Source organism: Alligator sinensis, unplaced genomic scaffold (assembly GCF_000455745.1).
Source record: "Alligator sinensis unplaced genomic scaffold, ASM45574v1 scaffold579_1, whole genome shotgun sequence".
Lineage (NCBI taxonomy): Eukaryota > Metazoa > Chordata > Crocodylia > Alligatoridae > Alligator > Alligator sinensis.
The window spans coordinates 694579-720651 of record NW_005842023.1 but is presented as its reverse complement, the minus strand read 5'-3'; the positions used below and the strand labels follow the sequence as shown (position 1 = coordinate 720651).

Here is a 26073-nt window from a genome sequence, read left to right as displayed (position 1 = left end):
ATGACTCAGCCACCCAAAAGGCAAATGCAGTTTTGGACTACATGAATAGGGGCATTAAGTGCAACATATTAGAGGTCACAGTGGCTCTCTACTTGGCACTGGTTAGACCTCATCTAGAGTTATTGAATACAGTTTTGAGCTTCACATTTTTTTTTGCCTTCTTCAGAAGCACTGGGTGTTGGCTGCAGCCAGGACTGGGGATTCTGTCTGAGGTATGCCAGTGCTCCTGCAGGGACTAAAACCCAGAGGTTCCCAGCTATTGGGTCTTGCCCCTCTACTCAGGGGCAAACCGATCACCACATTTGGGGTCAGGAAGAAATTTTACCCCATGGTCAGACTGGTATGCCTCTGGGGGTTTTTGCCTTCCTCTGTAGTGGGGTGCATGGCCATCTTGAATCTCTCAAGCATATTTTAACAATCCTTGCAGCAGCAGGACACTGACCATCACTGTCTCCCTGCTTTACCAGTGGCAGGTTAGGGAGCTATGCTTTGTGGCTGTGTGGCAGCATTGCCTGTATAGTTTTAGTATACGTTACACAGGGATTTGCTTGGGATGGTTTGTATAGGAATGATCCTTCCTCAGGCAGGGGGCTGATGACTAAATGACCTCTAGAGGTCCCTTCCAGCCCTACTTCTCTATGATTCTATGAATAGAAAAGGACTTAAATTAATCTTCCCTGCCTTGCCCAAAACACCATATGAACCCTGGGCTCAAACTGCACCCCAACACTCTCTGCCTGTCTCCTGCTTCATTTTCTCCCCTCCAGTGGAGGAGTTTTGATCTTGGCATCCCCCACTTCCCCCAACAAGGGCTGCTACAATCCTGGAGAAACCTGTTTAGCAAACCCAGGAGGGACTCCAGTCAGCATACCACAACTAATGTCTCCAGCATGAGGTACGCTGCAGTTGCTGAAAGTGGTGCATCAGCATCTGTTTCCCCCTCCCAGGGTGTTTCCTGACAGACAGCGTGTTTGTTTTTCTGTGTAACATATACATATAGCACTACATGCAGCAACCTCAGCCAGACCATTTCCTTTCCAGAACTCGTCTGCCTGAGATTGCCAAAGTTTTCCTATTCCTCATCAGGATAAAATAGATACTTACAGAGTTTCCTTGAAAACAACAACATACACACACCATCCCTTTCCACAACACCCTGTTCATCTCTCCCCAATACACTACAGCCCAAGGGCTGGGGGACCTGCATATGAGACCTGAGTTCATGTCCCTTCCCCACCCAAGTCAGACCAGGCTCTTGAATCTGGGTCTTTCACACCCCAGGCAAGTATGCAGCTGTCTGTTGTTTTGACCAGAAGTCCCATCCTAGACCTGAGAAACTTCCCCTATGACAAGAGTTCCAAGAACACAGTCTACAAAAATTATCAGCTTTAATAAATAAATGGTTTCCAACAAATTGACAGGTTTCATCTGCAAATGCCCAACTAGCTCTAATCAGGCTACAGCATTCATTAGCTACAGGCATCCCAGGGCCTTTCACAACATGTATTAAAAAACAAAAACAGTGGAACAAGCAGCAGAACACAGGTAAATCAGTCTAACCCCTGTCTTTTCAAAGATGTGAGTACTTCCAATCATTACACATATTAGGAGGTTTGGGGAAGAAAGAGTCATTAGCTATTCTGATGCCCCCACTCCAAATTCCTCATAAGGCAACCCGCCCCCCCCCCCAACTTAGTAGCCCTGTGTTTTAATTTTAACACACTTTGGTACTATTCCCATTCCCAAAACATCTGAGATGGTTATTTACAATTTCCCTTAGGCAAGCAATAAATCCAATGATAACTAGTAAGCTCAACACATCGTAAACAAGATCCTTATGGCGGGCCAATTACTCCTGCGCACTGTTCAACCCTGTATAGTTTATTCCTCCACAGCAACACTAGAAACTGGGACCCAGCTCACCTAGTCACAGTTACTATGTAGATCAAACTTTCCATTTCCCATTGTTGTGCTTGGGGAGCCATTTGGGAAATCTGGAGCAGTAGAGATCCAGTTAAAGGAAATGAGGTCACTGGAAGAAGGATAATATGGATAATAACATTGACCATTTGTTGTTTTTCTTGCAGTGGGGATGAATGCAGGCATCTACACCCAAAATTTACCCACTCACCCATCTGTATGGGAGCCCAGCAGCAATTAGCAACTTGCTGGTCAGTGGCCATGACAGACTCAGGCTCAAGTCCTCTCTCTCTCTCATTCTCCCACATCTGAGGTAAGTGCAACAGCCACAGGCTACTTGTAACAATTGGATGGGCCTGTATCAGTATCTCCCATTCAAACTTTTTCTCTCTGCATGATAATTAATTGTTCATAGGGCCAGAGAGAAAAAACAAATCTGACTTTAAATCCCAGTGGTTGGGGCACAAACCTGGAATGAAGAGGTTTAAGTCCTTGCTCCCAATTAGGCACAGTACAGATGTGAACAGATTTACCACATAAAAAATGAGTGGAAACTATTTCAGGACAATGAGCTTGCTGGTTTTGATCAGATGTTTCACCCTGGACCCAAGAAACCAATTCCCAATGAAGATTTCACCAACACGGTTATGCTCCAATAAAAAAAACCAAAACCTGTTAATTCCAATTAATCAGCATTTTCCAGCAAAATATATTTCATCCAAATAGTCTCCACTGTTTGTAAAGTTGAGAGCAGACATGTCACACTACATACCGCTAGGTGGATGAAGTCACATTATCACACACTACAGCAGAACAGATAACTGGACATTAGTTCCAATGAACATCCGCTGGCTAACAATGTGGGTTTAAGACAGGTGCAGACACAGGCTTGAGGATGCTCAGACATGACATGCTGGTTAGGGCTCATCTGTACAAAAGCTACCAAGGTGAGCAAAGTAATGAAGCCAATTAGTCAGTGTGTCCTTCCTACCCTTGAGTAACGATGTAGAATGATTCGTGCAAGAATCAATTGTGAACCGAGGAAAAAACTGTACCTGTTCTTCCTTTGCAAAGGACATTTTTCCTTCGTGGGCAGTTTTAAGGATCACAATCAGCAGCTGAAGTTTACTCTAATGCAAGGTGATCAGCCTCCAGCCTGTGGGCCAAACACAGCCTGTGGAGCCGCTGCATCTGTCTTCAGGGCTCCCCATGGGTCAGGAAATTTGGCAGTGGGGGTGCGGTGGGCATTAACATACCCCAACCCGGCCCAAAACCCAAACTCCAAGCCCTGCGTACCTGGTCAGAGCCAAGCCATGCCTCCTTCCCCCATGGGGCCAAGTTGGGGCCGGATCGCACCCCATTTTCCCCCTCAGGGCCACGTTGGGGCTGGGCCAAGGCCCAGCCCCAGGACTAAGTCATGCCCCCTTCACACTGCTGGCCAGGTTAAGTCCCTTCTCTGTGGGGCCCAACTGCAGCCCACCTCAGGCCGGGCTGCTCCCCTGCCCTCCTCCACATGGCCAGACCATGCCCGCCGCACCGGCCCTGGGTGCTGGATCGAAACCACCTGGTGAAAGGGTTGGGGCTTTTGCTTTCCATTCTACAACATAAAATAGCATGACACTTAAGCTATGAGTATTCCAAACACGTCATAGTAATTCAGGTTTATATATTGCCCTCAAAACGGCACTTGATTTGTATTTTCTGATGCATAGTTACGGTTCGACTTATATGACCAAAGACAAAAGAAAAAGAAAAATCTATGCTGGATACTACATAGATGATTATGGAGTACTGAAACACTGAACAAAATCATAAAAGTCACATTGTCACTCCTCTGTGAAACCTAAAACACAAAACATAGAGCAACCCAATACCAGGAAGCAACTTAATAATGGTCAAATTGGAGATACTGCAAAATCCAGCTGGCCTAAACACCATTAGCTTTAATACAGAAAGTCAATAAAATATTTTGTATGTCTGAACAGGTCCAAGATCTACTTTTTCCAGTGCAGGAAATAAAAAGAAAAAGCATGCTACTTTTCCTCTCACTAGCTGTTAATTATGCACATGGTTATGTTGTGTGTTGTATGAACTGCATCCCATCAGTGGGCACAGCTGACAACAGAAATAGCTTGTCTGGCTCCTAAAAAATGTGAATCTCTTTCCTTTTATTCCAAAATAGCTCCTGCAAAGCAAGATTTTTGAAAATACCAAACTTAGGGATTCTCTCTGTCATGCTATTTTTTGTATCCTAACTAAACCAAGTTGAAGAAAGATATTTAACTGGAAATCATCATTTAAAGCTTTCCTTAAACAACTGAACTTTCTAATCAAGAAAATCAGCACACAATGTTTTTTTTAGAAGTCACTACTTTTATATGCATCTGTGTAATATGTATTCAACTCCAAATGACAAAAAGGGACTTGAAATGTTGAAAAGTGCTGAGCACATACTTTCTGAAAACCTGACCTCCTTAAAGTGCAGCTTTCAAAAAACTTGGCTAGCAAGTTCGCCAAATGACCTGGGAGCACTCTCCAGATATTACAATGAGAGCGCATTAACTTTCTCACATGATTTTCATCCAGCTTAAAAAAATGGAAAAGCATGAGACTTCCCCTTTCAAATTTTTGCTCTATTTCATTTGTATTTTTATTTGCCTTTAAGTTCCCAAAGAAGAATAAAATGTTGCTACAAATATCAAGGACATATCAGTGCCAGCAAACATACTGACACAGATGCAAGGTTTTTGAGACTATTTTAAAGAATTAAAACATTTTGAACTGTCCTGAAAGCAGCTGTAACAGAACAGGCAACTCCCAGGTTTAAAAAAAATAAAGACTAAGTTTTATTTAATCCTTATGTGTGGAGATACACAAACTCATAAGCATATTTGTGGCACAGGCTGTTCTCCAACAACTCAAGAAATAAATAATAATAATAATATCCCTATTTCAGCACAAAACCATAGACTAAACAAGATCTTAAAGTATCTTTTTTTTTTGTATAAACCTCTTGAAAGAGATGCTGCAGGAAACATAACATAGATCAGGCTACATATTTAAAGCAAAATACATTTGGGATGATTTACGAAGGGAATACTCACGCAGTGCGTACAAGGAGAGGATTATTCCAGCCAGGCAAAACCCCTCAAAAAACCTGAGTGTGCTGAACATTGTCACATTCACTGAGAGTGCCACAGTCAGTCCAAATATCAGAATGAATATGACAGAGAAGAGGAGAACTGGCCGTCGACCAACCCTAAAACCAGGAAGGCAGCAAGGGAAAACAGTGTTAAAACCCAATATAGAGAGAACACTAGAATATTTTATCTTTCAGAAGATATTATTAGCATATAAAAAGAAACAAATCACACAGTTCATCCCAAATGCTGCTTCCAGTTTTTAATAGCAGCCAGTACTTTTTAAACACGTTTCTCATCTATTTGCTTATTAAATTATATTATAGCTCTGGTAGGTCTTGTAAAGATTTCACTGACAAATGCATTTATGAAAAGCTTAAGGGAAACACCACTCGCTAGCTGTATCATTATTTGACCTAAGAGTCATTTCAAAATGTGAAAGTGAACCACGTGTGAACTGCAATAAAGAGCAAGCCATAAAAAAAAAAAATCTTAGGATGGGAGATTTAACATATGTAAGTGAAACAAATGCCTATTTTTCTATGGCAGGGGTATCATTAGATTAATATAAGCCTCCCAGGAAGACAAGATTTTTAAGGTTCATATAGCTATTTTGCTCTCCATATTCTGCAGCCACTACATTTACCAAAGACATTTTCTTTTCCCCACAGACTCGTGCTCCAGAATCTCACGATTTCTCAACTCTACAAGAGAAACTCATTCTCACTGTTATGAAGAGACCTTCAAAAATGTGAGACAAATGTAAAATGGTATCACAGTCCCAGGTCTTCAGAAAGCTTGCATACAACCCTTCCATAAGGAATGATTTGCTCCATTCATCTCCTTCAACACCCCAAATTTCATAGCTGGGGGGATTTTTACAACCTGCTGCAGAAGTCTGCATTATTGTAGCCAGATACCCGCCTGCCCATTGGTTTCAACTCCCTGCTCTATCCAGATATGCCAGCAGCTGCCAATGCTCTCCAACCTTCTCCACAAGACAGAAATGATTGGTTTCCAGTGCACAATCTCTGTACCCTCCCATGAAGCTAGATACCGAGCTAGAACTGGAACCCATCTCATAACCGGATGGAGGAGATTTGCAAGTCAGGAGCCTTCTGAACTACAAGTAAAGCAAACAAACAAAATGGCAAACCAGATTTGGGGAGCTACCAAGCTGAAGACCCGAAGTTAACTACAATCAGCCCTTTCCCTTGGAATACATTGAGAGAAGAAGGTTATGAGGCCAGACTATCTGGTCAATGCTGCAACTGCCCAGGCATAGAGCCATGCTGCTTGAGGAGCATAGTGAAAAGCACAAAAAAATAGTCCCTGATAAGTTGGACATGCTACATTTTAATAACGACTTTCAATTATGAGCCCACAACTGTGAGTGCACGTAGGAACCAGGATGAAGAATAATTCACAGAAAAGATAAGCTAATGTTGCAACAGAATTTAGGGGTTTGTGCCAAGCATGACACGGCAGATATGGAAAGAACCAATATGCACTGCGGCGAAGAAAGCAGAAGCTAGGCATTATCCTCCAGATCAAAGTCCTATAGTTTAATCAGGTCTCAAATGTACTTAACACTTCTATTAGGTCTTTTACTCAGATGTTGCTGGTTACCAGGCAACAATGAAATGTACTGCATACATGCACCAGTGATCAGAAGGATGCTTTGCTTTATTTAAGATGGAATAAGAGCAATAAAGACCATGGCTGGGTGTTGAGAAGAGGGAAGGGAAAGTGGATTTTTTTCTGAATATAATTTTAAGATTTAGGGAAACTGAAAGACTTCACTGGAAAATTCATCATACTTTACATGGAATTCACACTATTTTCTGAAAGTCACATGCAAGTAAATTAGTTTATGGCCTTTTCTAAGACAGCAAGTGCACTAAATAGGTTTTAACTGTAGCATCAGACTCTCTGACCCCTCCTGAAAAGAGCTGTAACTCATCTGCAGTAATACTGCAGATATTTTTAAACTAGAAGGTACCATTAGGCATGTTCAGGGCAGCCAGGTCAAGGCAGGCGGTTCTTAATCAGTATTACAAATCCAATTAAACATTATGGATGACCTCTTGGTTAGCATGCTGTTTTTGCGCTTGGGAGGAGAATCAAATACTATTTCCACAGCAGTGTGCAGCTGCATTGAGAACAAATATTTTCAAACACAAAGAGAGGAAATAACATTATGTACATCTTGCATGCTACACTTCCAGGGATTAGACAGACTGCAGCTCAAAACAAACCCCTCGTCCCAAACAGTGACGATCTTGGTGTCATTTGAGATCTTGGAAAGAATTTTGCATCCTCTCCCCAAGACAAAGCTGCAAATTCATAATCTTAAACCTGTAATTCATAATAATTGACATTTGCAAAAGTCCCTTATACATAAAAAGTGCTAAGAATTCTCATCAGAAGCCTGACATCGATCTTCTGTCCAACTACAAAGCTAGGAAGACTTTTGATTTTGCCCATTTCTACTCTGTTCTGTTGCCTAAATATAGCTTCAAAATCAAAACTTATAGAAACACCAGATACGTCTTTTTTTTTCTGTCAGGGGTTACCTGCTCTTAAGAGTAAGCAGTCATTTTCTACTCAGCTGGAGTAAAAGGCAAATACATCTTGGCTTGTAGTACAAATCCTTCCTCCCTTCATGTCCTTGTGTGACAAGGTATTTAGCAGAATTTACGGATTCACTGGAATCTGACAGGCCATGCAATGAGCTCTTTTGCTATGGCCTCAAACTTGCAACCTCTAAGCCCTATGACTATCCAAGCACATATGGGTGCTAATGAAGATCATCCAATGGAAAGGAAGAAGGAAACCAACATTTCTAGCCTGAATATATACAAAGATAGTGGATAGCTTGACACCATCAATTTGATACAAAATATCATAAAGGGGCCCTGAAAAACGTAAGCAAAATGTTGACCTTTACCTCCTTTCATAATACTCTGATGAAAACAAAAAGGAAGTCATATAAAAGGAAAATAATACATAATGTGTATATACAGCATATTTAACTATGCCCAGTAAAATCCAAGTACAATAAATGCTTTATCCTTTACAGACAATAAAGAGATCCAAGCGCCTCCTATCTGGTGAAATCCAGATATGAACAGGTATGCCCACTGTAACCTGGAATGATCTGTGCCTCCTTCCAGCAGCAGACTTGCCAACATCTTTGAAAAGCTACAATAGTGTACTCAATGCCAAACCTCAAAGAAACTGACTCATTGTAGTGATCTAATTTATCAAGAAAATGTTTTCATACTATGAAGTAAAATACCACAGAAGAGCCTTTATCTCTTGATAAATGATTTTCTGGCTTACAGTTGCTGGACTCAAAATACTTTCTTTTGCAGAGAAGCTACTGTTGGAAATGGAAACACATGGTACTTCCACAGCAACAACATCCTTGGACACATCTACACATGCTATTAATGCAAAGCAATAAACTCTGGTACAGTTCTCACCTGAATTTATTACTCCTGGGCACCGTGTTTACTCATGTGTCCAGGACTGCAGCATGCTGATCCAGGTCAGAGCAACCCTGGCTGGCAGGGGACCCAGGGTGTCAGCCTGCTGGTCTGACCCCGTTCAATGTGCTGTATACAGGCTGGCAGGGACACATAGGTGTTTCAGGGCAAGGGCTAGCCATCAGGCAGCCCCTGCCCTGACGCACTCTCATGCCCCAGCCAGCCCCATCAGCATCTACAACGTGTTGCAGTGCGGTAAATAATGCTGCCATAGTGTTTACAAGTACTAACCTACAGTGGAGTTAATTAGTTTACTGCAGCCTAATAGGGCTAATTATGTAGATAGTGAGACTTTACTGAGGAGCTAATTAGTCAGCTCCACAGTAAACATCTTGTGTAGATGCACTCCCCCAGTTGTAAAGCTGAGCACTTCAAAATGCAACACTTAAAGACTTCTGAATCGCAGGGATGTGCATACACAGCAGGCTAGAGGATGTGCACACACTCAGTTCAAGTTTGTCTGCACAGATAAACAAGGACAAAGGATGCAAGCAACCATGGACCCTCTTGCAACTGGCAAACCATATGCCCAAATGCCCAAGGAGATACACCCGTCTAACACTGAGACATTCACTGTTGTGAAAAGGGAAATGGTGTTAAGGGCAAAGTGTGGGAGACATACAGTGTGTATGTTTAACATGTGAATGTTGACATTTGTAGAAAACTGAAAGCAGCACCAAATCAAGCAAACATATTCATGTTGCTCTGGCACTGAGGCAGAATTTAGTTCTGATAGTGTACTTTGCCCAATGAAAAGCATGGCTATGGAAGGATGTCATCAGCAGGGGATTCACCACTGCATATTAGAACCTAATGCTGCTCTTTACACCACACTCGTTGTAGGTGCAAATAGTTTATTCAAATTTAGGGCCACACAAGTCACCACATGTTCATGGCTCTTTCTTCCACAGACCTTCCTCACGAATGAGCCCACACAAACAGAACCAAAGCCTCCCTTAATATACCCTTCTTACTTAGCTCATTGGCTGAATGGATTTGGGCACATTGCCATGCATCCACCAAGATATGGCCACCAGGTCCAATCTGACATGTAGAGCTGTGTCATCTGGCCCACAGGGCTCCAAACAGGTCCAAAAATTTGGTGGTGATTCCTAGAGCCCCAGCAATTAACGCTACTCATGCCACCAAATTTCCAGCCCCACAGAGAGCTCCACAGCCTAGATGCTGCAGCCCCATATCCTGGATCAGGACCATGGATCAATTTTGTGTACTGAATTGGGCCCAGGGACTGGTCCTGTCCTATTTTTTCTGTTGGCTTGTAAATCACTATTTATAAGGCCCTTTTGGTGTGGCTGATCTAATATACCAGTGATTCTCAACCAGGGTACCGCAGGCTGCTGGAATGCAGCAAAGCCCTTCTCAGGGTGCTGCATAGTATCAGTAATGTGAGGTATGCGAACACCTAAACGTGATTCATAACAAACCCAGAGACTGCAAATAAGAATGCATCATATCAAAATTATTCTGAAATAGATAGCATGTTGCCATGTAAAGTATCAACACTGACCACAGTACTGATACTCAATGACTGGGACAGCTCAGGCCAGAGAGCTATTGTTTCAGGCTTTCTGCAACCTCCAGGTGTTATCCCTGAGGTCACATTTTGAAGTTTTTCCTTTGTAGCTGTGACAGTTAAAATAATGTTGCAAAAACAAAAAACAAAAAAACACAAAAATTTACACAACTGGAGACTCTGGAGAGTAGTTGGGACATCTGCCAATGCTCCCATCCCCCATTAATCCAAAGGAACGAACCCCCCTTTGAAACTCAAGCACTTCAGTATTAAGATGACAGAGCCCACTACTAGAGGAATGATTAATAACTAATTTAAAAAACAGACGAGCAACTGAAAGGCTTAAAAGAGGTTGGGGTTTTTTTTGTTTATTTTTAAATCAGATGCATCATTGGGCTGAACAGGAGCTGACACTATCACCAACATAAAGAAATAAGTAATAATTTCTGACATTAATACCCATTTGGGTAGACACTAGAGATTGTTACCATCTCAAACAGGCTTAGTTTTTAATGAATTGGAAAATATTTAATTTTGCTTTAGCATTCTACCAGTAATAAAGTATATCAACAATGAAAATTTGAATCTAAATATTTTGTTCTCATTTTGCAATTAAAACAGTTTCAAAGGGTCAACTCATACTACTCTCTTCAGAGCTCTGTACCTTTCATAAGCATTTTCTTCATTAATAGTAAGCTAAGGAAAAAAATCTAGATACATATAGCATATTTATTTATTTAAAGTTAGATAGCATTAACAAATTTTCACTTACCAGTCAGCTATACATCCTGTTATTAAGTAGCCAAAGATTAATCCTACCAGTAGGGAGAATTTCGCAATGTGGACTTTCCAGGAAGATTCACAAACAAGGTCCCACTGCAAGAAGAAAGAGGTACATTGAAACATATGTGGTTCTTTGCAGATGCACTTGAACATATTGGCATGGTTGTAGAAACTCTTAGCACCTGAATAGCAAACAAGTAATATTCTTAGGGACAAAACTAGTTTATATTAAAATGAATTTAAAAATTCCTATTTGCATCAGCAAGCATTTGATCAGGTCCTTAGTTCTAAATTCCAGTCACCAGCCTTTGTACCCAAGACTCTGAATTTAAACAAATGTAATACACATATGGCTATCTATGCAGATATTTTAGGTGCTCCTGACAGACCTTAAAGATGCATCACTTAAATCATACCACAATGCATCTAAAAATGTAAAAGCAGAATTCCATAAAACCCACCCCCAGCTACCTAGATTATTTTAGAAGTTCAGATTCCCCATTTCAGTTGTCAAGTGCCTGGGGAGGGGGAGAGAGAGAGATTTTTTGTATATACTTTAAAAACCTTAATAAACACAAATATTAAAAACAAGTGGTGAAAATACAAAAGCATGTGGCCCTCCCATGGGCCAAGCATGAAATATTTGTCAGCGGCAAAAACACCATGTTCCTAGAGACTGAAACTTCCTCTCCCATGCCTCTCATGGGGTTACACTGCAGAGTGCCCCTTTCTATGGCTTGTCAGGGTTGCTATCTTGGCCTGACCCAGCAGAAAACTGGCCAGGCAGATTATACTCCCCTTGGCTACTCGGTATGGGACAGAGAAGATGAGGGTGCACATGCAAGAGCGACTGCATGAGAACAAGAGAGCATGTGAAGCAAAAGGGATAGGGTTTTGCAGCTGGCCCTTAGAATCGTCAGGTCCAGGTGATTGCCAACCAAGTGCCAACACATACTGTATCCTCCTCCACCACTACAGGTACTCCTCACTTAATGTCGTCTCAGTTAATGTTGTTCTGTTATTACGTCACTGATCTATTAAAGAACATACTTGTTTAAAGTTGCGCAATGTTCAGTTATAATGATGTTGTTTGGCCGCTGCCTGCTAGTAGGTAACTACTGTAATGTAATTGGATTCACTTAACATCATTTCGCTTAAAGCTGAATTTTTCAAGAATGTAACTACGATGTTAAATGAGGAGTAGCTATACTCCACTTTCTCTAGATTAGGTTGGACCAAATGCTGGTATAAGAGGACTGCACACAAAGTCAAGTTCTTTTGATAAGCTGGATGGACGGACAGTAGAACCACTTGCATCAACATGATTTTGGTGCTTCCACAGTAGTATTTCCTACTGCAATCACAACTAGAGAGGGAACTGTCCTTTAAAGCAAAATCACCTCAGTTGCTGAAACTTTAGTACTCCAAATGGGGAAGTACAGTTTTTCAGGAATATCCTCACTAAAATATTACTTAGTGTCCTGTAAAAAAAGAACACACCAGGGAAACCTCTTCATTTATTTCCAAACATTTTTCTAAGGTAGGGATATCATGTGGTTAGAGCAGTAAATGGGACCTGGGTTCAAATCTTGACACTTGGCCAGACTTCCAGTGACTTTAGAAAAGTAATTTAATTCCTCCCTGCCTTCATTTGTTACCTTATGATGCTTGCAAGTAACAAGAGCAGTCATTTAATTACAGCAAACAGCATTAGCCATTTGCCAAATCCAATTGACTTCTTAAGCCAATTGATTCAATTCAATTCAATCCAATTGATTTCTTGGCTAATTCATGCAGGGAGCAGCAGGGGCTCAGCTGTTTGCACCTCATTACCTTGTTATGCAAGGTGTACTCAGCTGTTGGCATCTCATTTTGTTCTTCAAAAGAGCCTCTCCTCTAATACCAGCCTTGAAATTGACAGGACCTAATTAGTTTCATGGCTTCCAACACCACAGCTTTAAGGTTTTGAGATGAGATAGAAAAATTAACTACCCATCACACACCTTAGCTACTTTTCTAGTGGCTTAAGGAGCCCATCACTGTCTAAAGTACTACCACACCACGCAACATTGTTAAGAAGGTTAATTTATTAATGATTGTGAAATATTCAAATAAGAAAGATGTGTCTGTCTCTCAAGGAACTGATGTTTCTCAATCAGGAAAATGGGATCAATTCTAGAGATGGCTTGTTGCTTTCCACTTTCACATGAACCGGGCATGACAAGCTACACATGATGTACTGGCAGTACCCAGCCAATCAACATTTTGGAGGCCAAGATTGCAAGGCCAAAGAGAGTCTGAAATTTGTCACACACTTCTAAGATGAGACAAGTTTATCACTAACATCCCAAAGGAAAATTAAATTACATGCACTTGAGGTTTTAAGTGGACCAGCAGGGTATATCAACCTTATAAGGGAAGGATAGATCTGACAACAATACAGGAGATGCTTGCCAGGCGATATGCTCACTGAATCATATCATTTGACTAAATACGCATTCTTTTCTTAAACAGCACCATCCTTACAGAAAACAGAAGAAATCATTTTGGCAACAACATGGCCCTAGTTATGTACCAGTCATTTCATTATGTTACAGGTATGCTTTACAGCAGGGGTGGGCAAAGTCCAGCCTGCAGGTCGGATCAGACCTGCGGTAGACTGTTTTCCAGCAGCCCCTGCAACGGCAGCTCGTTCTTGCTGCCACCACTAGACCCAGCCCCCAACCCCCCAGCCTGTCTGCCTTGCACCCACAGCCAGCAGTGGGACCCGTGCAGGCAGGGCACACAGCCAGGCAGCTGGGATGGGACCATGGCCAGGGAGCAGCTTCAGGGCCAGGAGACCTGGGATTTTGCAGTGGTGACAGTGCAGGGCCAGGGCCTGGGCAGAGACGCAATCCGCTCCCTGCAGGCTCCTGCAACAAGCATAGGTTCCATGGGCAGGGGCATGCAGGGAGTGGATCGCAGCTCTGCCTTGGCTCCAGCCCTGTGCTATCACCACCGCAAGATCCCAGGTCTCCCTGGCCCTGGATCCACTCCCTGGCCAGCCATGCAGCCTGCCCACGCCACTTCCCGCTGGTCTCCATGGAGACACCAGGAACGTGGGACCATGACACCATGCGGCTAGGGCAGAGCCCTAGTTCTGCCACCCCACGCTGTCATGACCCCACTGCTCCCAGAGTCTCCATGCAGATGGCTGGCAGCTACGTGGGCAAGGGCTGCAGGGAAATGGAGTCCAGCCATCGGCTAGGTGCACCATTTTGTCCACCCTTGCTCTACAGAGTACAGTACATAAACCTTTTGCAATTTGTACCACATCATTGCAAACACCTGGGCTCAGGGTTCTATATTCACATCTGTTTTCCTCTCTTCTGCTGAACTGTAACTTGTATGATAACTATGTGCTATGTCTCTCAGTGTATCAAAGGGATCAGGATCAAGGAGCTAATAGTACAAGTAAATATTTTTCATCCAACAATTGTAAACAAGGGAGCAAGACACAGTAAGATTTGCTTTCTGAAAAGGTTTTCCTTATCAAAAGGGTACATTTTAAATGGTGTTTTTGTAGGGAGTGGCAGGAACTATAACCAATGTAGTTTTGCACATATACTTGAAATTTTGGAATTTTATAGCTAAGAACTTCAAGGCAAACCAGTAATGTTACTTATGATCTCTAGAAATGCTTTCAAAGTAAAAAGCGCATCAGTTATGTTGATAAACCTTAAGTTGTATCAATCATGTCTAGTAGAAAGTATTATTTCTGAAGGCAGATCATAACCTGAGCTTAAAGTTGTATCAGAATAATTATAATAAGGTTGCAACACCTTATTTTTGTAAAAGGCCAACTATGCAAGTCTTTCATTTATATTTTGTTACTTCCACAGATATTAGTAATGCTGCTAGGACTGCACCAATAAAGATTTTCTTGGCCAATACTGATAGTCAATTATGAACCAGCGATATCGGCCAATACTGATCCAATAGCTGATTTACAGGAATGCAGCCTGGCAGCTTGGAGAGCAGCATTCTGATGGTAAGTCTGGAGGGAAGGGGTCAGGGGGAGGCAAATCGAGGCCCCCACGGTGAGGTAGGGAGTGGGGCAGGGGCAGGCACTGCCCAGCCAGGAGAGGAATGTGACCCAGGGGCTGGGAACAGAACAGAGCCATGGGTGGCTTGTCCAGGAGATGTCGGGGAGGGGAAGGGGGGTCTCCCCACCACTGTGCACACCACTGGAGGAAGCATGGGGGGCATGTACCCTGCCCCAGATTTGTGGGACTGTGGGGAATTCTGGGGTCACCACACCCCCCCAGGACTGCCCCTGCTCATGGCACTTCACACTGCCGCCTTTCCCTTGTGCAGCCAGCATGGGGCTCCTGAGGGAAAAAGGCAGCAGAACGGAGCGCCCCAAAAGTGACCTGCATTCCTGGCCATGTGCATGCTGCATGGCTATGCATGTGCATGCAACATTTATTGGTGACATTAATCTGTTACAGCCACCACACCCCCCCAGGACTGCCCCTGCTCATGGCACTTCACACTGCCGCCTTTCCCTTGTGCAGCCAGCATGGGGCTCCTGAGGGAAAAAGGCAGCAGAACGGAGCGCCCCAAAAGTGACCTGCATTCCTGGCCATGTGCATGCTGCATGGCTATGCATGTGCATGCAACATTTATTGGTGACATTAATCTGTTACAGCAACCAAAAAAAAAAGCCAATTGCGGATAACGTCAATTTTCCTTCTGCAGTTTGTACGGCCTGCAGAGCACAGGTCCCATGACCATTAAAATCACAAAAAGATCCAGGAGATGGTGAAGCTGAGGGACATCATGTTGCCCATGGACCTGCTCCCGGGCAATGTTTGCCAGGCTGTGTGGGAGCGCATTGACCAGAAGGACCTGTGCAAAGATCACAGAGACCTGAACTAATTGATAGCCCACCGAGCCCTGCCAGTGAGGGCCCGGAGGCATAGAGGGACAGCCAGGGAGACCCAGCTGTCCATGGCCCAACTGCCACGGAGCCACCAAGATGATCAACCACCTCGTCTGGCTCTGGGTCTGCACCAAGGAGGTATAGAACAGGGTGAAGCAGCTCTGCAAAGCAGTGACTAGTGTCAGCCGGCTAACTAGGGAAGCGGTGCTATACAGGCACCTCCCCAAACACCAGGGGAGCCTGTCGGCTCATTTAGACCAGCTTGCATCCTGCATCAGGAGCGCCCCTTGGAAAGCTAGGAACCTCCTGATATACAGATACAAGGACGTAGAGGTGGAAGACTGAGTGAAAATGGCTCTGAGCAAAATTCAGACCTACTACCAGAAATCAGTAGTGGGATGGAGAGGACACAGCCAAAGCCACTTGGCACAGGATCTAGCAAACCCCCCCATCCTGCCCCCCAGGAAGTGGGCTGTGACAACAAGGAAGAGGAAGAGACAAACAGAACTGAGGACAGCGACAGGAGCAGCGAGTCCTCCAGCAGGAGCTGGAGCGATGGCAACATAGACAACAGGTGAACTGAGTCTGTGACCCTGCAAGTGGGGTGGGGATGAAGGGAGTGGGTTTCCTGGTCTGAGACACCAGCGTTTGTGTGTGGGTGTGGATATTGTAATGGTTTCAGGTAGTCAGCGGCCTTTGTACTGGTGCAGATATTGTAACAGGTTATGATTTTTCTCAGAGGTGTAATACTAGGAGTGTAGATATATATGGTGAGGCCGCAGCTGGAGTACTGCATCCAGTTCTGGGCTCCGCAATTCAAGAAGGGTGTTGAAAGCTTGAGAGAGTCCAGGGGAGAGCCACACGCATGATCAGAGGGCAGGAGAACAGGCCTTATGAAGAGAGGCTGAGAGCCATGGGACTCTTCAGCCTGGAGAAGCGCAGGCTCAGGGGGGACCTGGTGGCTGATATAAGTATGTAAGGGATGTATATCAGGATCTGGGAAAAGAGCTGTTCACCAGAGCACCCCAAGGAAAAACAAGAACCAATGGTCATAAACTGCTACAAGACTGTTTTAGGCTGGGCATAAGGAAAAATTTCTTTATGGTCCGAGCCCCCAAGACCAGGAATAGACTCCTTCCAGAAGTGGTGCAGGCACCTACTCTGGACTCATTCAAGAAATGCTTGGATGCTTATCTTGCTAGGATCCTTTGACCATGGCTGACTTCCTGCCCCGGGGCAGGGGGCTAGACTTGATGATCTTTGAGGTGCCATCCAGCCCTAGCATCTATGAAATCTATTAAATATAACCTTATTTATATACACAGATTTAAAAAAAAGTCAATTTTCCTTTTCATCAGTGCCAGTCTGATATTCCACCAGTATATCAGTGTGCCTCTAAATGCTACTGAAATGAGGAAAAGAGTAGATATTCTGATGTATTTTCATCTTCATTGCATGTTACTGTCAATCAAATGATACCCGACTTTGATAGAAACAGTGATCCAGGATTCAAGGGTTTAGCTTTCAAAGATGCACAAGCTGGATGTTCAGGACCTACGCGAGGATCTTCTCCAATGCTTCCAAAGCTGATGCTTAAATCTTGAAGGTGGAATTTTATGTTACCCAATGAAATGGAGGCTTTGACCTCCTGAGTGTACATACAGTCTGTGACAAGCTCTGAAAAGCCCAAAACTCTTAATGAATTAGTTACCCTAAGCCACAGCATTAACAACTTAAAATAGTGTGTATTTTAGCTGTTTCACTTCTGACCCTTTTAGCAGAAACTTTCCGCTCTTGATCCTAAAACATCTCCCATTATGCTAAGAGCTTCCCCCTCTAACAACTTCCATTTACTAGAACCATGCTGCATCAAATTATACAGAGATTACTTAACACAGAAAGAAATCATTAGATAGGTCTATATAATACCATAATTATTTAGGTAGAGCTATTTGTTTGTTTCACTGGGGAATCCTGTTTAGAGAGGGGTGTGTGAAGATGTCTAATGGCATACTCAGTGTGCTACAATAAACGGCTGCTAATATAAGGCAACCATTTTTCAATTAACAAGTTAATTCTTGATTCTTTTTCTTTTCACAGTACACAGTATATTAGAAATAAAACCGGCTTTATGAGATTCAAAAGTTAAATTTAAGAGGCTCAGAATTCTCCAGACTTCTATACTGGAGATTTTCAATCTATAGGCAAAAATCATGAAAAAAATAGTTTAGCCAAGATCAGAAAACAAACACAGGGAGTTTTTTCCTGGCTAAAACCTACTGATAAAGTTAGAAACATTTGAAAATAGAAGGTTGTAAAACTGTAAGTTAACATTAACAACTGTTTTTGCTACTGCTCCACTGATAGGTGGAGTTGGACTGTATGACCTCCTGGGGTCCCTTCCAACCCTAATTTCCTATGATAGCATGACACACATACATGCGTTATGCACAAAAATGCATGGGTATTAAGCAGCTTACATATTGAAGCATGTGTGCATGTATGTAAAGGGATACAAAGTTGACTCACAATCTGAGAACTTACTCCCTCAAACACTACATACTACTAATGACATTGCTGACAGCACATGGAACACATTTCCTAACATGCCACAAGTGCTTTTATGATGTAAAACATTTTGTTTTTTGTTTTGTGCGGGTTTTTTTTTCAAAACCTAGGTCCCCATTGTTTAACTGAAGTCAATGAGCCACCACTCCGTGCTGTGGGCTAAAAACAAGACGATGACTCTTTCAAAGGTTTTCCGGCAAAAAGTTGTGCACAACGAAAATGTAAACACCTGAAAAGTAACTATTTCATAACTTCTTTACCATGCACCCAACCCATGTAGGTCTTACGCACTATTTATGCAGTCATAATTCACTCAAGTCAACAAGAGCTTTGTCTGAATAATGAATTTAGAATTTGCTCTATGTTTGTTAATAATTAAAGGTGGCTTGTTTAAATAAGGCTTCCTCCCTTACAGTCAATCTTCTCCTCCTACACCAGAAGCCATAATGCTGCCTACATGATATAATCTTTTTATAGTCTGAGACTGTAATTTGTTTAAATGTATCCAGCATTAGCCAAAGCCTTTTCTTGACAGTTTAGGCCTTGTACACCCAGCAGCTCTACTCTAAAATGGACTACTAATTCAGGTATTGAGACCCCTTCATTGATGGGTCAAGACCTCAAGTAGCAGCGGCAGAGCTACTCAAAAAGAAAAGAAGATAACGAATGCATATTAATGAAGTTTATCTAAAATAAGATACGAACAATGTGTCCATAACCTCAGAGTCTGCCTGAAATTTGGGATCCTGGATGTAATAAAAATATGCAGAATCTAAGAAGCTTTCAGATGGGGTGTGTGCATGTGTCTAGGTATATAGATACCTACACACACACACACACACAAAAATGTATGTATGCCTGTATATCTGTAGATAGATACACACGCAAACACATGTATACGTATATATTTGTATATATATAGAAACACACATAAAACATATATGCACATAGGCAGACAAGGTTATTTGAATAAATGTGATATCTTTTATTAGCTCAGCTGAATAGTTGTAAAAATTGTTCTTTACAAGCTTTCAGGCATAAGCACCCTTCTTCAGGCATAGGTGTTTGTCTACTCCCTAGGGTCGAATAGAAGCTTAAGCCAATATGGAACACGCAGGTCTGTAAAAATGCAAATATGTGGCAGGGAAGATCAGCAGGGACAGGAGTTAGTAGATATGAGACAGGTAGGTGGGAGGGAGAGAATGCATACATAATTAGCATATATGTACAAAGGTATAGCCAGGCAGCTCTGTGCGTTGGGCAGCTGCACAACACCCGGGGCAGCTCCCTCTCCTTCAGTGCCAATAAGAGCAGTATGATCAGCTGCTGCTGCAGTTGCAGCTATTTTTGCACCTCTCCCCAAAGGTAGTGCCCAGGGTGCCTCTCTCATTTGTCATCCCCTCCAGCCCACCCCCTCAGTTATGCTACTGCATATATACTTACAAATATGGTTTGCTTGTGAGCTTGCTCCACTTCAACATGCTGTGGTAGCCAACAGCAGACCAGTTTTTAGCACTGGTAACGTATATTTAAATCTTGCTGACTGATTATGGTTCTTATAATTGTAAGCTACAGAAATAAGAGAAAACCTGAACATTTTATAATCTAGTTTGGAACTGATCAGGGAGACAGGGAGGCCAATGCATAAAAATGACACTGGGGAATGTGCCTTTGTTCTGTTTAGGCTGAGGCAGAAGGCAGAGAGAGGAAGAGGATAAAGCAGTACTGTACAAGCTTTATATATGGCAAGCCTGGATCCTAAGAACAGTTACTCAAAAAAACAAAATAAGAACACTAAAAAAAGGATCAAAGTGTAAAAAGAAAGCAAATGAGGGAATTAAATTGCCATCCTGAAAATGTTGGAGTAACTGACATTTCGGTTGGACAAAACCAAGGAGAGTTTAAAAAGCTGCTTAACTGCATGTACTCAAGAAGAAGCAGGAAAGTTGTATCAGCAGAGGCAGGCAGAAGATTTGAAAAGTGTGTATTGAGGAGCTCAGGAACAAAAGAAAGATACAAAAGAAAGGCACTTCCTTGATCAGTCTGGATGCTGAAAGTGCAAAAAATATACATTTTAGGGGACAGATGGATGCCTTAATTTCCACTCTATAGCCCAGCGCACCTCCCCTTCCATATAGTAGTGGTAATAACAAAGGAGATGATTATGAATATAACAATCTTGGGGCTTGGAAAAAAACCAAAATGCAAAAGAATTAGCTTCTACAACACCACAGCCTTCTCATGCTCCCACTCATTTCTTACTTTCAGATTCAGTTAAGGACAGACAAATAGCTAATGACTGACTTGCTCGTGGGTCAGTGGTACTGATGAACAAATCAGTAACTATACAGTTTCATCATTCCTCATTTCATCCACCTAGATTCCTGTGAGGCCTCACAAGTGTCCTTTGCTGGCATATCCTCCATCACTACCCCAAGCTTTTTCACCATCTCCTTTGTCAGTTAATACTTCCAACTGCTTGTGAATCACAGGATCTGCCCTAGGAACCAGAATTAACTGTAGCAACAGAATAGGTGTATGAAGGTGATGAGCAGGGATCCAGGCTTTCCGCTTTCCACATAAAAAAAGTGAAGATTTTTCCCTTTACCTGAGAAAAAGGCGGATTTTTCATTTTAACAGAGAACATGAGGATTTTGCACTTTGGCAAAGAGCTCTCTGCGGGTTGGCAGTGTTCCAGCCTGCAAAGGGGCTGCAGGGAGCAGAAGGGTGGTCAGGCAGGGGGCACCATGTGCATGCGCTCACATAGACATGCACATGGCTGCCAGGCAGCCTGGAGAGTCGTTCCCACAGGTAAGTCTGGCAGGAGCGGGGGGAATGAAGCACCTGTAGGGACAGAGGGAGGAAGGCAGTTGGGCAGGGCTGGGGCTGCTGCCGCTGTCCAGACTGGGCAGCGCATGGGTCTTGGGGCTCGGGGCTAGAATGCGCAGCTGCATGGCCCAGGTGAGGAGCAGAACATGATCACGGGCAGCTTGTCGGCAGGGGGGGGGCACGGCAAGTCTGGCTTTACACTGCTACACACTCCTGGGGTGGGGGGGGAAGCAGAGGGACACGTATCCCCCAGATCTGTGTGCAGGGATGGGGCGGGCTGTCCACTGCAGCCCCAGGTTCACCACCCTGATACCCTCCCCACATGGCCTCTGCAGCCCAGTGGGTGGGACCCAGGGCAGGGCAGAACAGGGAAGGGAAGCTCAGTGCTGCCACTGCAAGCCCTATGCTACTCTGGTGAAGCATCTCCTGCCTGCCTGGCAGCGACAGGGGTGGCAGCACACAGTTTTGCCCCTTGCTGCTGCTGGGCAGGCGTACCTCACCAGGGCAGCACGCAGCTCCCAGCAAAAGCAAGGAGCTACCTGACGTGGCAGAGCTCTGCCCTGCCACGCCAGGTCCAGTCCACTGGGCCGCAGAGGCCCCAAGGGGGAGGTGGGGGCAGGGCAGCAAGCCCAAGCCCGCAGCAGGCAGCTCTCATCTTCCCCCACAATCGGCTCGAGTCTGGCCATACCACCCATGAGAGAGGGGAGCCAGACTCCACTTTGCCTCCTGCAGGCAGCAGCCGGGGCTCAGACACTGCTGCAGGCGGGCAAGGGGCTCTGGATCCAGGTGCCTGGCCCTGCAGCCCTGGCAACTGGAGGGCTCCCTCTGGCAGGGCTGTAGGGGGGCTATGGCTTGGGAATGAGTGACCTCAACCTGCATCGTGGTGAGTGAAGGGGACGGGAGGAGCTCTGATTTCCATGATAAAAAACCCATAAATCAAATACAAAAATCTATAGGTGCTTAAAATTTATTTTATTATATTGATTGAGGTAGACTTCCAAATTGCTTTAAAATTGTAAATATATCAATAAAACATTGCATTTAATATATATATATATATATATATATATAGAGAGAGAGAGAGAGAGAGAGAGAGAGAGAGAGAGAGAGAGAGAGAGATAGAGAGAGAGAGATGTTCCATTTTAATCACGGGTTTTAAATCAGAGGATTTGTCATTTTAACAGAGAATCTGCTATTTTTAAACACAGAAAGCCAGGATCCCTGGTGATAATACACTCGTTTGGGGAATTAGAGCTATTTCGTCCACACTGAACCCTTTAGAAGGAGATCAGGAGGCAGAAAAAGCCATGCTTAGTTGGAAATGATCATCTGAGCGCCACATATAAAAGAAAGAAAGTAAAATAATACTCTATTCTGTGTTCAGAGTAAACAATGGCTAATCCTACAAACTGCAGGAACAAAGCCCCATTAAAACCATATACTAGTACGGGATGGGGGATGATTGGTAATTGCCAGGAATATGATTGCAAATATGATGACCTTGGGGTTAGGAAAAACAGTACAAAAAAGTAATGGCCCTAGCTATATTGCAAGCTACTCATACCCTGTCATTTTAACTTTGCAGTACCTCTTCTTTTGACCAAAAAAATAACACCTATCAATAGTAGTGAGCCCATTTTCTAAATGGACAGAGACTTTCCCAAAGAAAACCAATATGGCCACAACAACAGCTCATGAACTGGTAGTACTGGTACTTTTTTCCTGGAGTTTACCTGGGAAAATACATCCAGAAATATACTGTACAGAAAAAATGTAATTCCTAAGAATGGCAGACAATTTTGTGAAAATTTCCAAATTCCTTGCCACCCTTGGGCAACATGGAAAGGACATATGGATCCATATGCTGCTGAAAGAGAAAGGAAAAAAGACTGGGACTGCCACACTCCATTACTCCTTACACGCACTCCTGCTAATGTAGCAAACAATATACCTTTGAGGTAATGGCAGATATGGTATTGAGAATAGTTCAATACTTGCTGTGGGAAAAGTCACACACGTGAAGGAATTAACATGGATTTCTCATGACAAAATTGTACAACAGCTTGTACGACAGCCTTAAATCTCTTCCTCTTCCCCTATATCCCAGGTAAAATCTTTTTTTCCTTTCTCTCTCTCCTTTTCTACATCAGTCCCATACAAAAATTATTGCTTGGGGTGCAGGGAGGTGCAAATTAGTTAAATATAGACCTTTAATGTTAGTTTCTTTATACTGAAATGGGTGGTTAAATACGCTTATAATTTTAACTTCCAGAAAAATAAATTGTTAAGACTTCATCATCTATGATTCATAGCAGTGGTTCTCAACCTTTTTGGACTCAAGGCACTTCTTGTTAGAATCAAGACACCTCTCTCTGACTTCTGTGAATTGGGCAGCACCTTATTTCAAAATCTAATTTATATATCACAATGCTTACCTCCTTGCAGTGCAGCCAAGGGAACCACCAGACAGGGAGAGCCTGAGCCTTCCCTTATCTGCACTTTGTGCAGCACCCTTCAAAAAGATCTTGTGGCCCCCCAGGGTACCCCATCACCCTGGTGGAGACTCACTGATTTACAGACCACACTAAACATCAGAAAGGTGAACTAGTCTCTAGTTACTTATTCCCAAAGGAAGAACTCCAAGACAAATCTGACAAAGCAGATTTAGTTAGTCTATATAGGTGCAAATCTACCCTGTCTTCTGCCAGACTTCAGACTAACACAGCTAACTACCCCTCTCAAATTCTACTGAGACATCATGGTGGAGTTTACCAGCGGAAGAGTTTCCAATGGATGAAGCAGACAAGGAGTAAGAGAACCTGAAAGAGACCAGTGATGTGACATACAATCCGCAAGCCGAGCCATTCAGGAAACCATCCTCTCCCAACAAAGAAAAACAATACAAGAGTTAGTACATTGCACTGTAAAGCACCAACGCCCCATTCAGAGTCTTTTTTATTCATTTATATTTAAACACAGCTAGAAAAACATTTACCAGCACTACATAACATCAGGAAGGCATCTCATATCCAGAACTGCAATGTCACAAGACACAGATGCTAAAGTCATGTTAAACCACTAACAGAATTCCCCTTGGTTCCTTGACAAACTCCCTTTTCACTAGGAAGGAGCAGTCTGACCACATATTTTGCAAGAGAAAACTTTAAACAACATAGAAACACACTAGAAATGTTCATATAAATAAATAAATAAATAAATACCTAGTTCCGTGCAAATCCCCACACGGTTAAATGACATAAAAAAAGACTGAAGGAAAAATCTCCCACTGGGACATGCCAGACCAACTGTAACATTTACATTTCTGATGGTTTACTGACACATTTCTGAAGCCTAATAGAGGCACTAAGGGCTGACATTTGTTAATGTTTTTTTCTACCTCTAGGTCTACACAACCCAAACACTACACATTCTCTGCAATCTAGTCAGCAAAAAGAACATTTACAATTGGAAACCAATAGTTCTGACCTTCCATCTTCAGCAAATGCCAATCAATTTTAACTAGCATAAAACAGTGTACTTCCATCAACCATACCATGTATAGTTTTCAAATTAATAGCTATGACAAAACGGGGGGAAGAATTGCTTATTCATTCAGTGGAAAGGCAATGAGAGCCCTAAACCAGCTCGTTGTAGCTTAGTAGTTTTATGAAATGGCTTGATAGATTATATGATTGGGCAAGTCAGTAAAACTAAGCAGGGGAAAGTCAAGTGTGTGGGAGAAAACAACCATCAAGATTAGAACTGGTCAGAGAATTTCCAGGTTTAAAAACCTGGAAAAGGAAGCAATGTGAGAAGCCTGTTGACACCCTCAATGGATTCTGAGAGCCAAAAAAGGTTCAAAGAGCCACTCCCACCAAATTAAATACCCACAACATATCTACATTTTTAATAGCCACTTCAATCACAAAAGGAAGATATAAATTACCAAATCAAATTGCAATTTCACAGAAATCATGGAATCAGGCAATGTCTGCAAAATCTGTGGGGGGGGAAACAAAAACTTACTAAAAATAAAGTGCTGGTTCTCTAGTGGGAGCCAGCAGTCCTCATGGTTGCTGTGGCCTAGCTGCTGTGGCCACCAGGAAAAAGGAAAGAGGGGGACTGCCTGCACAAAGGCGAGCACCCAAGATGGCTGCCACCCCCGCCCCTCACTACTGATTAGCTGAGAGGGCCAATCAGTGTCATATTGAATGAAATAGTTTGAATGTTTGTAAAGGTTGCCCATTAGCCAGTTTCAGGAAGAAGATAGGATTTATCTCCTTATCTAGCTCATTGTTTTGGGGCTACGTGAAAAATGTCCTGACTTCACTTAAAGCCTTAATTTAAATTGTATCTTTAGAAGTCTTTACAAAGAAAGCAAATATCCTGAGTTCCGAGACATCAAAGCCTAGGGCCTTTTAACCAGACTGGTAAAAAAAAAAAGGTATTTACAGTGATATGGAAGAAGTCTCCCCAAAAGTAATTTAAAATGCTCAACAAAGGTAATTTCAAAAGAATCTGTTGAGTAAGATCCGAGCCCAAATTTGGGAGTTATGACAAATTGAGTAGGAGGAGCCCACTGACGGCAGCTCACTCAATAAAAACCTGTAACTTACTGTCCCAATTTGGAGGTGACTTTACTTGCAGAACAACGAAGGAAGAATCGCAAGTGTAGCCCGGACCAGATTGATCACCTGACCCAACTTCTCCGTGAACACAAATCTTAGTTCACGCTGAAGCCGCGGAGCGCCCGAAAGGGACTGAAGGAAGGGGACTTAGTCCTATCACTGCTGAGCCCAGCTCATTGAATCGTATTGCTGAGGC

General features: G+C 43.0%; 1 protein-coding gene across 4 annotated transcripts in view; it reads right to left on the bottom strand.

Moving 5' to 3' along the window:
- The window catches only part of SLC22A23 (solute carrier family 22 member 23), a 190660-nt gene that overhangs the window by 143890 nt on the left and 20697 nt on the right, over window positions 1-26073 (bottom strand). For all 4 annotated transcript variants that reach the window (XM_006022193.3, XM_025202391.1, XM_025202389.1 and 1 more), the window contains exons 2-3: window positions 10918-11021; window positions 5025-5179 (exon numbers count right to left, since the gene is read on the bottom strand). In XM_006022193.3, coding sequence (XP_006022255.1) covers window positions 5025-5094 — 70 coding nt within the window. In that variant the 5' untranslated portion in view covers window positions 5095-5179; window positions 10918-11021. The remainder of the gene's footprint in view (window positions 1-5024; window positions 5180-10917; window positions 11022-26073) is intronic.